Source organism: Zeugodacus cucurbitae, chromosome 2 (assembly GCF_028554725.1).
Source record: "Zeugodacus cucurbitae isolate PBARC_wt_2022May chromosome 2, idZeuCucr1.2, whole genome shotgun sequence".
Classification (NCBI taxonomy): Eukaryota; Metazoa; Arthropoda; class Insecta; order Diptera; family Tephritidae; genus Zeugodacus; species Zeugodacus cucurbitae.
The window spans coordinates 68901220-68915977 of NC_071667.1; the positions used below are offsets into that span (position 1 = coordinate 68901220).

The 14758-nt window shown below is 36.1% G+C and overlaps 2 protein-coding genes and 1 long non-coding RNA gene across 6 annotated transcripts in view; 1 reads left to right on the forward strand and 2 right to left on the reverse strand.

Annotated features, from left to right (window-relative positions):
* The window catches only part of LOC105211865 (uncharacterized), a 108339-nt gene extending 98941 nt beyond the window's left edge, over positions 1-9398 (forward strand). For both annotated transcript variants that reach the window (XM_054232418.1, XM_054232415.1), the window contains exons 5-8: positions 2323-2574; positions 4144-5075; positions 6285-6590; positions 7885-9398. In XM_054232418.1, coding sequence (XP_054088393.1) covers positions 2323-2574; positions 4144-5075; positions 6285-6590; positions 7885-8129 — 1735 coding nt within the window. In that variant the 3' untranslated portion in view covers positions 8130-9398. The remainder of the gene's footprint in view (positions 1-2322; positions 2575-4143; positions 5076-6284; positions 6591-7884) is intronic.
* LOC105211867 (autophagy-related protein 16) overlaps positions 1-14758 on the reverse strand; it is a 199876-nt gene that overhangs the window by 169851 nt on the left and 15267 nt on the right. For 2 of the 3 annotated variants that reach the window (XM_054232442.1, XM_054232451.1), the window contains exons 5-6: positions 12584-12978; positions 12363-12505 (exon numbers count right to left, since the gene is read on the reverse strand). In XM_054232442.1, coding sequence (XP_054088417.1) covers positions 12363-12505; positions 12584-12978 — 538 coding nt within the window. The remainder of the gene's footprint in view (positions 1-12362; positions 12506-12583; positions 12979-14758) is intronic. The other variant, XM_054232447.1, reaches the window with a different exon arrangement.
* LOC128922345 (uncharacterized) lies at positions 9073-10657 on the reverse strand. Its single transcript, XR_008471588.1, has 2 exons — positions 9392-10657; positions 9073-9341 (listed from the first exon to the last, which is right to left on the reverse strand). It is a non-coding gene; the product is annotated as an uncharacterized LOC128922345 (long non-coding RNA).

Sequence of the window (14758 nt, forward strand, 5' to 3'; positions counted from 1 at the left end):
GGTGGCAAGGTAGCATTGCGTGTGGTCCAGCTACAGTGTTATGTCATGTTTTTTTGCGACTGCTTTTGGTATTTGCATCTAGTTGGCTTAGCTCGTTTGTTAGGCAGCCAATCTGTTGATTAGATCACACTCACACCCGGTGCACCCGGTGCTTGGTTGGTGTATAATATAATGTGGCGTTGTTGTGGTTGCTGCCTGGTTTGCCTTTCACTGTTGTGATTTTCTGTAAGTGTGGGCATGTTGACCATATATAAAAGTACGCTTATACAATGTATATAAAGGTATATGTATATCGATAGTTTTGGCACAGTCTACTTGTACTAACAACACCTGAATATAACTGTAATATACGAGGAAATTAATGCTTTAAATTCCTTTTTTGCAACTACAGATCATAGACAAACATATTTAAATTGAATAAGTTACACTAACTTTAATTAATCGTCACCTAAGAAGTACTTCGGTTATAGACGAGTAACGGAATATTAACCAAGTACACTCAAATGTGAGAAAAAATGTTTAAATAACTTCATTGATTATAAAAAAGTAAAAAATACATATTTTTTAATATATCGATTAATTTCTAAAAATCGATAATTTTGTCAAAGTCGATTAATTTTTAATAATCGATATTTTTTTTAATCTCATGTTTTGAAAAATATATTTTAATATACTAAAATTTACGAATATCTTTCTCTCTGATGTGATTATTGTTTTTTAAATATTGTGATTTTTTTAATAATAATCGTTTAGTTTACAATAATGTATTATATGTTTACAAATCGATAATATAATTATCGAAAAAAGTTTGTACAACTAAAATAATCGATCTTAATTAATAGTTATCGATATTTACTAAATAAAACTATATTTTAGTGATTTCCTAACATCAAAATTTTCAGTTTGGCCTATAGTCGATAAATTTAACAGTTTATAAAGAAAATTTACTTTCCATAAAATCATATTATTTTTATTCAATTCAAACTATTCTTCGTCAAAAAAAAAAAACTTCGTGAAAAAAATGCTTAAAAACACAATATGTTGTTAAAAATAATAATATTGAAATTAATAAAAATCGATAACTTCTAAAAGCAGTTCGATAATATCACAAAATTGAATAATTTTAAGTAAAAATACTTAGAAACAAAATATTTTTTGCATTGATATCTATTAACAACAATTTAAGATATTTGGTTTGAAATTAATTTAAATTTTTTAATCGATAATAAATTTTGAATTTGAAGCATTTATTTTAATAAACAGATTAAGAAGTTGTGGAGGTAACTAAATTCAGATTATGACACGAAAATTCTGAATTTTTGAAGGAGAATATTTATTTGATAATATGATAATTTAAAAAATCGATAATTTAAAATAATCGATAATTATATAATAATCGATTAATTTTTAAATACAGTAATTTTAGAAATTTGAAAAAATGAAAGATAACGTATTGTCTAATAAGTCTGCTTAAACTTTCAAAGAACATTTTTTCAAGGAAAAACCGATATTCTACAGTTCTAAAAACCACCCCAAAAACACGTGCAACAGAAATGTTACAATTTAAACAGCATTAAATCTATTAACCTGCTACACTTAACTGCTTTAACGACGAATTAAACGCCACTTATTCGCAAGATTTATTTATTGCGCTTATTTATTGGGGCGTATATCTTCTAGCACCTGCTGCAGAACAACAACAGCAATCCACGTCCACGTACGCCCAAACGCGGAATAAATCGCTTTTAACACCAAACTCAAAGCGTTGCACATAAAAAGTGCCAACAATGGGCCGTACATAAAATTCACACAAACACCAACTTGCCACAGATTGAAGAAAAGGCGCGCGCTCGCCTACTCGCATAGCGCACGAAGTGGCGACTGTCAGTCAGTCAGTCCGTCAGCCAGCTAGTAAACGCTTGGCGTTCGTGTTAATGCCATAAATAGCTGAATTGAACCGCGCGTAAAGTGTGCAACAAATAAAGCCGCAGCAGCAGCTGCGATGGCGACGTCAGCGTTGGCAGATTAATGTGCGATAAATTTCGCGGCACTCAAATGGTGCTCTTGTTGCTTTTGGTTTAGTGATGTCTAACCGAAATGGAGCAAACAGCAAGCGCGTGAGCCTTAGAACGAATGGGAAGAACGGCGTGTTTACTTAAGCCAGCGAGCAACACGGTTTTTCATAACTCATTTTTTCTGCAATTTTTTGTTTATTTTTTTTTTTTCATTTTAAATTATGTGGCAACACTGTCACAGCTAAGCACCAACTTGATTTGTATTCATACTCATTTCTTTTCTCGTTTTTTTTTTTTTGTCTTGCAGATCGGCCAACTATTATCGCAGCTCAAAGACCTGTGAGCTCTCCGAAATGGATCGCATTACATTGGCCGGCAGTGGCGCATTCCAACCGCACGATGCTGTCGATTATCTGGAGAACAACTGCGCCGATGAGCCAAATAAATTGTGCGAGTTCAAACGCTTGTCCGGTCGCATATTGAAAACGGTGGATTCGGTGTATCAGGATGTTGGCAGCATTGATGAGTGTCGTGATTTATGCTTGAACTCGCCGTACAGGTAAGTGTGACAGCCGACAGCAACGGACAGACTGAAGACATGGTAAATGTGGCAGGACAATAGACAGAAACAGACTCGGTAATACAAACGAAATAAACTACAAGCAACAACAACAACTACTAGCAAGAACATAGAAAACAAGACAACAAGTACAACAAAAAGTTGACAATCTCAAATATGCCGTTGCCTGCCACCGAATGCGGTCATCTTGCACCGCAATGCCGCCGCCGCCGCCGCTTGACTACTTGTCACATGCAGTAGGCGGCCGCACAGCGCCAACAAATTATAGCCGAAAACTGTTCATATATTGCTGGCCACAAAGCAGCAGCTGCGCGTCCGCAAATGGTCGTTGCAACATGCCGCGCCGTTACATTAGCATGTCAACATTTGATGCAACAGCCACATGACATTTGGCAGGCCACAAACAAAACGCTTGTTCACTTTGTTGCCGATCACTGGCGCGCGCAACATGTTGCCTACAAGTGTTGCTTAATCAGTTGCCATTGGCGCATGTTCTTGTTGCGCAGGCGCTTCGCTTGCTGGGAACGGGAAGAGTTGACATTGTGATTGTGTGCAAATTAATGCAGCAAGTATGTAGCGGGATATTAACCGTTATTTAGTGGTCACAGTGGGTGTAAATGTGATTGCAACATAGTGTGTTGCCAGCACTAAATGTGATTTTGATGAGAACTCATGATGGGCGATTAGATTAAATGTCCAGTTGTTGCTTAGAAATGAGGAGAGATAGAGAGAGAGGGGAAGATAGAGAAGAAGAGGGAGAACTATTCTATTAGCTGAAATGCAAAGCTGTCATCAATCGTTTGTGGTTATTGGCAGCACAATGCCCACAGCAGATTAAATCAATGAGAGCAAATGTTGCTGTCATTCAAAGGCCGGCTGAGTGGGATGAGGACGGAGGACAGCTCTTAGATAAACTGGGAAAGAATGTGGCATTGAATTAGGAATGTGGGAATGTCTTCAGTTACTTGACTTACAGAACTGTAGTAATACCTTTGGTGAGATTCAACAAAAATTGTGACAGACCCAAAGCTCTTCGACGATACATGAGAGTCTTTAGTTTCATACTTAAAAGTCCTTGATATCATAAAGCTGGATTAGTTTTAGACACAAAATCGGAATTCACACAACTGGAGTCCGGTCAATTTTGGAGCCGTTGTAAATAGATGATTCTTTATTGTAAAATAAAGATCCCACTAACTTAGAGAAAGCTCTCATCGGGATCTCAGATAGTATCAACGACTCCTCGAATGAATTGTTTCGAATTCGAATTCTTTCTGACTTTCTGACTCTTTGTCTCAGTTTTTGAAAGTATGCGCTATAAAAGAGTCCTTAGAACTCTCGAGAACACAACGACGGTAGAACGTTTCTTGAAGTCCTCTCTAGCCTTTAGAATATTTAAGATTTCAAATTCGAATGATAATCGACAAATTCGTGTTATGGACCAATACGAAAATTAACATCGGAATGCCACTTCAACGCCACAATTAAACACAACCTCATATTAAGAGTTTACAATTTGTCTAATGAAATCCCCTTCTCTTCCATTAGATGCCACTCGTACGACTATGGTGATACCGGCGATATGGTCTGCCGTCTTTCGCATCACAGCCGCGCTACGCTCTCCGACGTACAAGATCCCTACCTAGAAGTACCCGAAGCTGCGACCTACGAACTCTCATCCTGCTACAATGTGACCATCGAATGCGGCGCCGGCGATATGATTGCACGCATACGCACCTCTAAACTGTTCGACGGCAAAGTATACGCGAAGGGCTCACCTAAATCCTGCGCAGTTGATGTAAAGAACGCACTGGACTTCGAACTACGTATGGGCTATCAAGATCTGGAATGTAATGTACGTCAAAGCGGTTCGGGTCGCTATATGAACGATGTAGTGATACAACATCATGACACTATTGTTACCTCCTCTGATTTGGGTTTGGCTGTCACCTGTCAATATGATTTAACCAACAAGTCGGTAACGAATGATGTGGATCTCGGCGTGAAGGGTGACATTGAGCCGGCGCTAAGCGAAGAGGTTATTGTCGACTCACCGAATGTTATAATGAAGATCACATCACGTGACGGTTCTGATGTTATGCGTTCCGCAGAAGTTGGTGATCCCTTGGCGCTCAAATTCGAAATACTCGACGAACACAGTCCCTACGAAATCTTTGTACGCGAACTGGTCGCCATGGATGGTACTGATAATGCTGAAATTACGCTCATCGATTCGAATGGTTGCCCTACAGATCATTTCATTATGGGACCGATCTATAAGAGTTCGTTGTCTGGTAAAATACTGCTCTCACACTTTGATGCATTCAAATTCCCCTCATCGGAAGTTGTACAATTCCGTGCACTCGTCACACCATGTATGCCAACATGCGAGCCGGTGCAATGTGACCAAGAGGATATTGGAGGTGAATTCAAGTCGTTGATTTCATATGGACGTAGGAGGCGTTCTCTGAATGTGACAGGTGAGTGAGGGAGTTACTTTAAGGCATTAATTTGATACTTAGAGAATAATTAAAATATTATGGAAAGAATATGGACACATATAGTCAGGCTTGGCAGGTTAAGCTGAAAGCGTTTGAAACCACAAACCAAGTTTAAGATATGCTCTAGATATTGTGAGCATTTTATACCACAAAATTGTAGCTTTGAGCTTTCTTTAAGTACCGTTTTACAGTTTTAAGTAAAAAATATTGCAGTGAAGCACAGCAAAGAGACAAAAGCTCAAACAAAGCTTTTAAGGAAAGCTTTCTCCAAACAAAAAACATGTTTATCAAAGCTTTTAATGTTTATAAGCTTCAGTTTAATTCCCGAAAATATTTTTTTTTTAGTTGATGGTAAGCTCATTGGAGCTTTTTTCAATAAGTTTCATTGAATGTTGGTCATAAATTTTCACAAAATCTACATTTTAAAGAGTCTGGGAACAAATTTGTAAATAAAAATGCAATAAACTACATTAAATGGACAAAAGCTCCGGTAAAGCTTTTTAACATAACCTCACAAAAATGTGAAACCCGCGTGTAGACGTCAAAGTTCAAGTGTTACCAATCTAAACGAATTATTGCACAATAATTTTGTGCAAATTTTCGAAATTACGAAATCATTTCGGGTTAACGGCAGTTACGACCAATAACAACTTATTCATTGCACACATTTACCAAAGCAAATTATGGCATTGCTGATTAGAGAATGAAGCCTTTCTCCGCCATAATTTCGGCACGGCCAACTAACTAATTTCACCTTTTGCCACCGAGCAATAAAACACACGACAAAAGTGCAAAAAACAATAAACACAAGATAATGCATACGAAGGGAAGGGAATTGCAACAATTGTATGCATTTTATCTTTGTATATATGTATCTTTGGATGGGTGTAGAGAGCTCAACTTAATGGCGGTACTTTATTTTTTTATCGCTTCATTCTGCGCGACAACCACAAAAGTGTGCAACCGATCACTTGTCGTTGCGCAGTCGGTTGCAAACAAGTGCAATATTGCAACAGCCATAACAATAACAATAACAAATAGTTAAAGTTGAAAAAAGTTGAAAAATGGTAGCAAATAAAAAATGTTATTCACCACAGTGGGTGATTATATTTTCTTCATGCGATTTTTATTTTTTTTTTTTGCTAATCTTCACCCTTCTTTTTTCTTCTCTTCCTACCTTCCACACAGCCACATTCGCCGGTACAGTGCAGAGTAGCCACGAACAACACACACAACAACTACTGGAACAGCAAGAGCGTTTCCTCAGCCAACAACAACAATTGCGCCTGCGCACCAGACGTGAGGCGGCGGCCACGACGAGCAGCAAACCTAGTCAAGAGGATATGCTTTTGGTACAATCAATTCAGATCACTGACAAATTTGGCTTCGATAAGCAACAGCAACAACAACAGCCCAAGTCGACGGCATACGATAGCAACGAGACGATTTTCATTAGCGGCGAGCCAGGACAAGGATACTGTGTTAATGCGATTGGTAAGTACCGAGAACCGACGGACAGACAGAAGAAGAGACTTGCGCACAGCAGCGCTTAGACCAAACTCATAGCCATAGACTAGCACTAAAGCACTTAGTGCTAAGGTTTAGACGACAAGCGTAACTGATGATGATCGAGGTAGGGCCAAGTGAACGGCGCAACGCAATCGAGACATACAAGATGAACACTACAACAACAACAACAATAGTAACTGCAATCGTCCAGCACATTAGCCAACGCCAAAAAGGTGTGCTAATCTGCGGCATGAAGAAGCATTTATAAGCCATATTGCCAGACATGATCAAGCGAGACAAAGCAGCAGCAACGCTTACTTTTGCTGCCAGTTGCCAGTAGTTGCTTGAGCTGTTGTAGTAGTCGATTGTTAGATTACTCTTGCAACTATCCACACTCGATTCATGGCTAGGGTCTTAGTAGGGCTTTCAGGCGTTAAGCGCTGACGTAATTGCTTGTGATATCTCTAGCAGTCGCCAAGCAGAACCACACCAACAACGATGTTTATGTGGTAAGCTCCTCAGCTGGCGATTGTTAGTGCGGACAGCCAACATGTTTGACAGCAGATAGCGCCAATGTGATAACGGACGAGTGCGCAAGTGTCTATTTTCACAGATTAGCGTAGTTCGCTTGAAGATAGTGGTAGGTAAAGTGCGATATTTGTGGGAAAAATGTTGCTACACAACGGATAAATGATAACATTGTGGTGACAAAATTGTTGCCGTCATTGGCGCCAGCAGAGCTGACAATAACTGTCACTTTGAATTGGTTTTACAACAGTTGGATAGTGAAGGGAGAGATATAATTATGATCAGTGAGGGCCTTCGATGAGTTATTGTGAGACCTTAATTGACTTCAAGAAGTAAATACGTCAAAATAAATCAAAATATTTGAAAAACAAAAATTCCGCTGGGAGTTTTGGTAAATATTGGAAAAGTCGCAAAAATGTATTTAGCTCAAACTCGAACTCAATAACCCTCAATTCGTTTCGAATCATCCTAAATGTAGGCAACACATTTCCTACACTAAACAGATAAGGTGAAAAATTATTGCCTACATGTAGGCTGAATTTACAGTCACATACCATAAACCTCCCAAATTGAAAAACCAAGACTATACGAACAAGATTTGAAGTTTTGAGAAGACTCTTGTAAGACTACAATATGTTTTTAGGGATTTTAAAGACCGGAAGCTGCTACTAAAAGCGACGTTGACGACTTCAAAAGATATTAACAACTTCAGTCTTCAATAAAAACTAATCCTCTCCTCTCCCCTACACAGGCCTTATTGTTGCCGTCACAGTCTTTTTACTCGCACAACTCGCTGTCATCGCCATCTGGACTTATTTGCATCAGCGACGCCGGAAGCAACAACCCTACAGCAATGAAGGACTTAGCAGTGCCTCCAGTTACGGTTCACACAATGGCGGCTCGACAATGGTGACCAGTGTGCCAAATGCGCGATCGGAATCGTTGTGTAAGCTATATGATAGCGGTTTCGCTGGAAGACATGGACGCCAATTCTAAATGAGCAATGGAGACTTGAAGAAAAGAACACAAAGAAGGCAAAAATATTATGAAAAAAATGGCAAAAAGTAGAGAAGAAACGATAAACCACCTTATAAGGATTTATTGAGCAGTTGAGGCGAAGTGTTGGTTGGTGGGTTTGGGGGGTAGAGTGTGGAAGAAGAAGAAGAAGAAAAAGAACAGTAAGCGAGTATTCTTGCCGCAATAACTTAATTGATGCAATATTCACTGAAAAATTTGGAATGACGAACGCCATTAAAGCAGTGTAGTAAGAGAAAATAAAATGAAGGCGTTGCTTAGCAGATTTAATATTCGAGGTGCGTTCAAATGAAACACACATGGTGCCGAAAAGTAAATCTCGTAGGCAATATTAAAAGCATATAATATTGATTAAAGTAATTACTTATTTAATAGCGTATTAATATACTCGAAAGTAGGCAAGAAGAAAAAAATCTAAGAAATATGAAACGAAGAAAATATGCGTTGGTGAAAAAGAAAATAGTCTAAAAACCTAATTTTAAGTTGTGCAATGAGACAAACTCGATTGCAATTCAAATATTTAAGCGAAAAAAAAAACGAATGCAATAAGACATTACAAGATTATTATTATTATATATTTATACACACATACATATATACATATCTAGGAAATATGTAGTAGAAATGCGTTTATAAACGGAAAAAAGGACGACTGATAGTTAAAATTTGTATTAATTTTCTTTTACGAAATTCTTTGCAAAAAATTCAAAATGCAGCGAATTAAGGAAATTTAATACGATGTGAGAAGAGCTTTTGCAAGCTCCAGCGTGGTTGAACAGCTGCAAGCGAGACTTAAACTTAAGTAGATTTTATGCATACATACATACATATATACAACTAAGATAACGGTGAATGCAAATTGAAGCGTGGAGTAGTGAAGACATTAAATCATTTAGTTTCTAGAATTGCTGCATTTATTGAGCATTTTAAAGTAGTTAAACTAGTTTTACAAAACCACATACAAACCGAGTGAAACAGCAGAGCCACAAAGCAATCACATACATACATTTAAAACAGTCACAAAATACATAACCAATCCACATACTACACACCCCTTCAATAATGCAATAACGCTTAAGTTACACAGTTAATAATAACTGTATGCAATATATAATTTAGTTTAGTTATGCCAGAAATGAAAAAAAAAACAATTTACGCGTAATTTGTATGCCACTAAGTATGACTTTGGCCTTTGACTTTGCGTCGTTTGACAGCCACTTAACCTAAGTATGACTTTTCACTTGTCCTTTTTTCTAACACATCAGGCAATCACATGAGAAAATTTAAACATAATTTATGTTTCATTTATTAATTTAATTACAATGATTTTGCGTTTGTTTTAAATTTTTGGAATGAAATTCTAATTCTACTTATATAATTTATTCTTTTAGTCTAGCTTTAGTTTATAGTAACGAAATATATATAACTAACTGTTTAACCGAATGGCGGCATTGGCGTCCGTCAGCATAGTTAATAGTAAAAGTACATTTATATTGCCTAAACCATGCCTCTTTGTGCTAACAGTAAGAATGTATTTGAAATTTGTGTGAAATTTCAAATTTGTCATAAACAAGTTTTTTAACACAATTCACATAATTTTGTACTCTCTTTTTGATAAAAATTAATAAATAAATAAAATAAAATAATATTAAATTGTTTGTGGTTTTATTGCTGAAATGAAATTCGAAAATACGTTGCATATTCCTCAAATCGCAACATGATCCTATTTTCTAACTTTAAATTATTCCGTTTTCCTTTGAGAATTTGATTTTGGAATACCCCATTGATGCGTTCAACACCTACATAAGTGACCAGTCAACTCGACTTCGTTTCAAATCATAAATTTATTTAAAAAATGTTGTTATAGGTTTTTTCCAGGAGGCACTTTTCTCTCAAAAATGTTCTAACGAGTGAAAAACTCTCGCTGACTTGTCAGGATGCCGTCTCCAGTTTGTTAACATTTGGAAACCTATGAAATGATGTGGACCACTATGGAATGACAAACACTACTCTAGAAAGTACAAGTAATTCAAAGATACTTGAGGTGTTTTCACTTAAATTAGGGATACCCAGACAATCAGAAAAGAGATATATACGCAAAGATACGATATATCCTTTTTATTATCCATATATAATATATGTCCATAGGCTAATTAACTGACACAGATCGATAAACTGAATATTGTACAATATATTTTTTTAGGGAAGAAATGTAGCTAAATCAATGAAGCAGGGTTTTGCGATCCAAAATTTAGTTCCAAATGCATTGTAACAATAAACAGGTGTAATCAATTACAAGTTATTACAAAATTTTAGCTAATATTCTTAAATTGTACAAAAAGTGCATTTCAGACAGACACTTAATTGAGTCAATTAAAAATTGCCCTTATAGTTTTAGATGACGACAAATATATAATAGAAGAAATTTGGACTGTATGTGAAGTCTGTTAGCAGTTTAAATTTATATTATCACCGAAAATGATATTAGGCAAGTGCTCATTTATTAAGTTTCCAATAGGTTTCCAATTCCGTTGACAATTGGATAATTGACCAAATTAAGGAACTCTCTAGTTCATATATTAGTATTTTGGACACTCAAATAGGCATTTCAGAAAGGCATTTCAGGCAACATTAAAATGTATTCAATTAGTAAATAATCTACTCGTAAGCATATTGATATGGAGGTAGAAAAAAAGGAAAATTTGCTAATTAATTAAATTTAGAACTACAAATTAACTGAGAAATGAATTGACTTCATTTGCTAGGGTGCATTGGTGGCCCATTTCATTATTATAACTGTTCACGTTGGAATCTGATTTAGCTATTCATTTTACATCGATTGAGACATATTTGTCACGGCGTATACGTTACTTATCACTTGTAAAGACCAAATTATACAGTAATCTATATTACTATCATACAGAAGAAAGATTTGTATGTATGTTTGAATGAATAAACTCAAAAATTCACTCAATTTCACCATTGGAAAGCTACATTTACCCCGAATAACATAGGCTATATTTATTGCTAGAATCTCAACTTTCTGGAAATAGTTGCCAGGTGAGGATATCGAAAAAACTCCGTGATGTAGAATTTTAATCTGAAACTGAAAATCTTCTTGCAACTCATTATCTTCGCATCGCAGAGAGTCGAGTAGGAAGCGTTCGCAGCTGCTTGCTGAACAAAATTTCAAAACCTCCCTAGTACGCGCTTGAGGATTGAGTATGGAGCGTGTGTAGCTGGTTGAAGAACAAAATATTAGAAATATACAAACTCGCACTAGGGCGTCGGACACCGAATGTTCCCAACGCACACTATGGGAGAGTATGTATAAGTGTGTAAAAACTTATAACTTTTGGAATGTTTGTTTAAACCCATGCGAAGCCGGAGCCTAGTTATGAATAATGAAATACATGTGACCCGCCAACTCTATATTTTTTACGCACAACTTCAAGTAGAAAAATCATTTTATAATGAATTCAACAAAAGAAACAAGAAAATATAGCAAACACATTTAATAAATGCCCCTCACGTTCAGGCGATTGTTTCCTTAATTGCCATGTAATTACCGCAATCCGCACAATAAACAGTTCTTGGTAGATAAAAGATATAATTTTAAAAATTCAAAATCATTCTTATTCAAATAAATGTATTAGCATAATTCATAACAATATATCGTTTTACAATCTTAAAAGAAAACATATTTATAAAAAAAGTAAATTTAATATTGAAAACTATTCTTCAGGCCAAAATATGCCCTGGCAAACTACAATTGGATATTTTTATAAAACATTATTGTCATGAAAATTTACGAATGCATATTAATAATAATTAAATCTAGAAATTATTTATAAAAACAGAAATTTAATCAAAATGCCAAAAAGTAGCTGAACTAGATGTAAGTGACAGGTGAAGGCAACCTATGTGATAAACTTAATTTTATTTGTAAACAACTTCAATATTCCCTTAAGTGCTACCAAAGTACTGACTGTCAGCATTCAGCATTAGAGTATCCAAAGCACAGTTGCCAGGCGCAGCGCAACCGTTTTTTCCATTATTTTCATTTTGATTGGCAGACTGACGTTTATTGCCATTTTGATTATTTTCGACATTTTCAGTATTTTTGACATTTTTACCGTTAGCCGGTGTGTCATTGTCATTTTTGTTACATTCACCATTTCCATTTCCACTTACCCTTAAACGACTATCCGCCACCGTCCACACACGTGCGCCATAATCATTTGAGGTACCCAGTATGTAAGTGCCGGTCGAGTCGAAATCCACGGAATTTATGCCAGCGCTGCTGCCGCCCAAAACTGCGCGCGGCTCCTGCGCCACTATCAAAAGCAAAAGCGTATGTAAATAATAATTATTATAACAGTTAAAAGGTGTGCTACAACAACACCTACACCTACCTTTCCCCACATCCCAGAGTTTAACTTTGCGATCACCGCCACCGGTCGCCACGAGGCGTTCCACCGGACTCCAGCGCACCGCATGTGACTCATTGTCGTGCGCTTCGAATTTCATATATATTGTTGTTGGTATTGAGGAAGACACTAAACATGGATTCAAGTTGGGCTCATGCAGTGGTCCCAACATTTCATCGAGATTATAATAGTCTATGCCACCGACTGCACCGTTATTGCCGCCACCAACTGCTGTCAACGATATATTGTCACCGTCGTCACCGCCCAATTGCGATGGACTACCCGAATTGCGATGCTGTGAGTTCGGCTCACGGACGGCGTCTTCGAGATCACGTTTCAATTTGTCCGAACGTTTTCTGAAAATTGACGGCAGTCGTTTTCTAGATATTTAAAAGTGGGAGTGCACAATTTGTTTATGATTTCGAAAACAAAAAGAAAAGAAGAAGAAAAGGAAAATAGTGGTTTTTTCGGTACTTTTGCACAAACAAAAACATTTGTAATTTTTAAATATTTTTTTTTTAGTTTTTCTCTTTTTTTTTGTGCGTGTTTTGATGCATTTCGGCAATCATCAACGTTACTGGTGTTGTTGTTGTTTTTACAATTGATTGAATTTTGATTTTGCTCATTTTTGTATTCACATATTTACGAGTTCATTTTTGAGGGTGTAGTACTTTGCTAAGCCATTAAGCGCTGGGTACACAGGTGACAGGAGATGAGCGAATCGAATATGATAGTGAGAGAGGTGTAAATGTCAAAATGCCAAAATGACGCAGGCGAATTCGAGTAAACTGTTACTAGTGTGTTTGTGTGTTGAGTTTGTGAATATTTTATTTTTAAGTTTTTTTTTGTTGTTTTTCTGATGAAAGTTTTGTTTACAATGGCAATATTATGAATGGTGCATGAAATGTTCGTATGGCTCACAACAAAGTTAGCGCTAAATCAAAATGTTATTATTTTCGAAATCAAAGGCAAATATATAAATGATGGTGATAAATTATAAAAATTAAAAATAATAAATGAGCGCAGGCAAAAATATATTTACAACAACCACATATGCTTGCAGTTGTTGGTATGCCAATACCAATATACCAATACATACATGAGCGGTATGCAACTATGTTTACTATGCACTATAAATTAGAATTTTAATTTTGAATTTAATTATACGCCATGCACACCCATTATCCTTATACATACATACATACTTATATACTTACATATTCACGTTTGCTTTATGATTTAGGTGATTAATAATTATGGCATGCCAATAAAATGTTACCAATACCAAGCCAATTACCAACCGTATAACGCAAAAAATATGTTGAGCTAAATGTTTTCAAGGCAAATTTTGAGCACGTGCAGAGAGATATACAGAGTTTTGTTGTACTTAATATAGTAGCAAATGTCTTAAAATAATCCTAAAATACAGATATAAAGCTTACCAAATATTATCTTAAACCATAATCTGATTTTGATAGAGAAAGAAATATTGATAAATTCGTTAATTTCAATTTTAAGATCTTCCTTAATATTTGTAAACATAATTTCTATTCATACGAAATATCCAATAAACAAATACAATGGTTGCGGCGGGCGAGATGTAATCTATAGATATGATATCATAATATAAATTAATAAAATATTTTATATCCCTAACTGATACACTAAAATATATTTAGTTAGATATTGTGCCTAGAGCAAGGCCATTCAGAAGCCTATATAAATTCTATGAAACATTTTCGCTCAACAGATAGTAAATCAGCTCTCAAAAATTAATGTATTTGAACTACGAGGGCTGCTATATATATTTCTGGCCTAGGCAACACTAAGTGTTGCCAGGTGCAATCTGACATTTCCATGGGAAAGTTTGACATTTTTTAGCATAACATCACTCAGAACGTTTTGTCATTTAATCGTGAATTGTTTTATTTACAGGGAATTAAAAAATTCATCTCGGCCAAGAAATGGAATTAACTCGTGCGATAATTTTTCACAACTTTCAACGTGGCTTATCGCGACAAGAGTGCATCGATGAACTAAAATCTTTGTATGACTATGAAGCACCATCCTATAGCACTGTGAAAAACTAGTACAACGAACTCAATATTGGCCGACGCTCGCTCAAAGACGAATTCTGTGAGGGTCGTCCAAAAACATTCG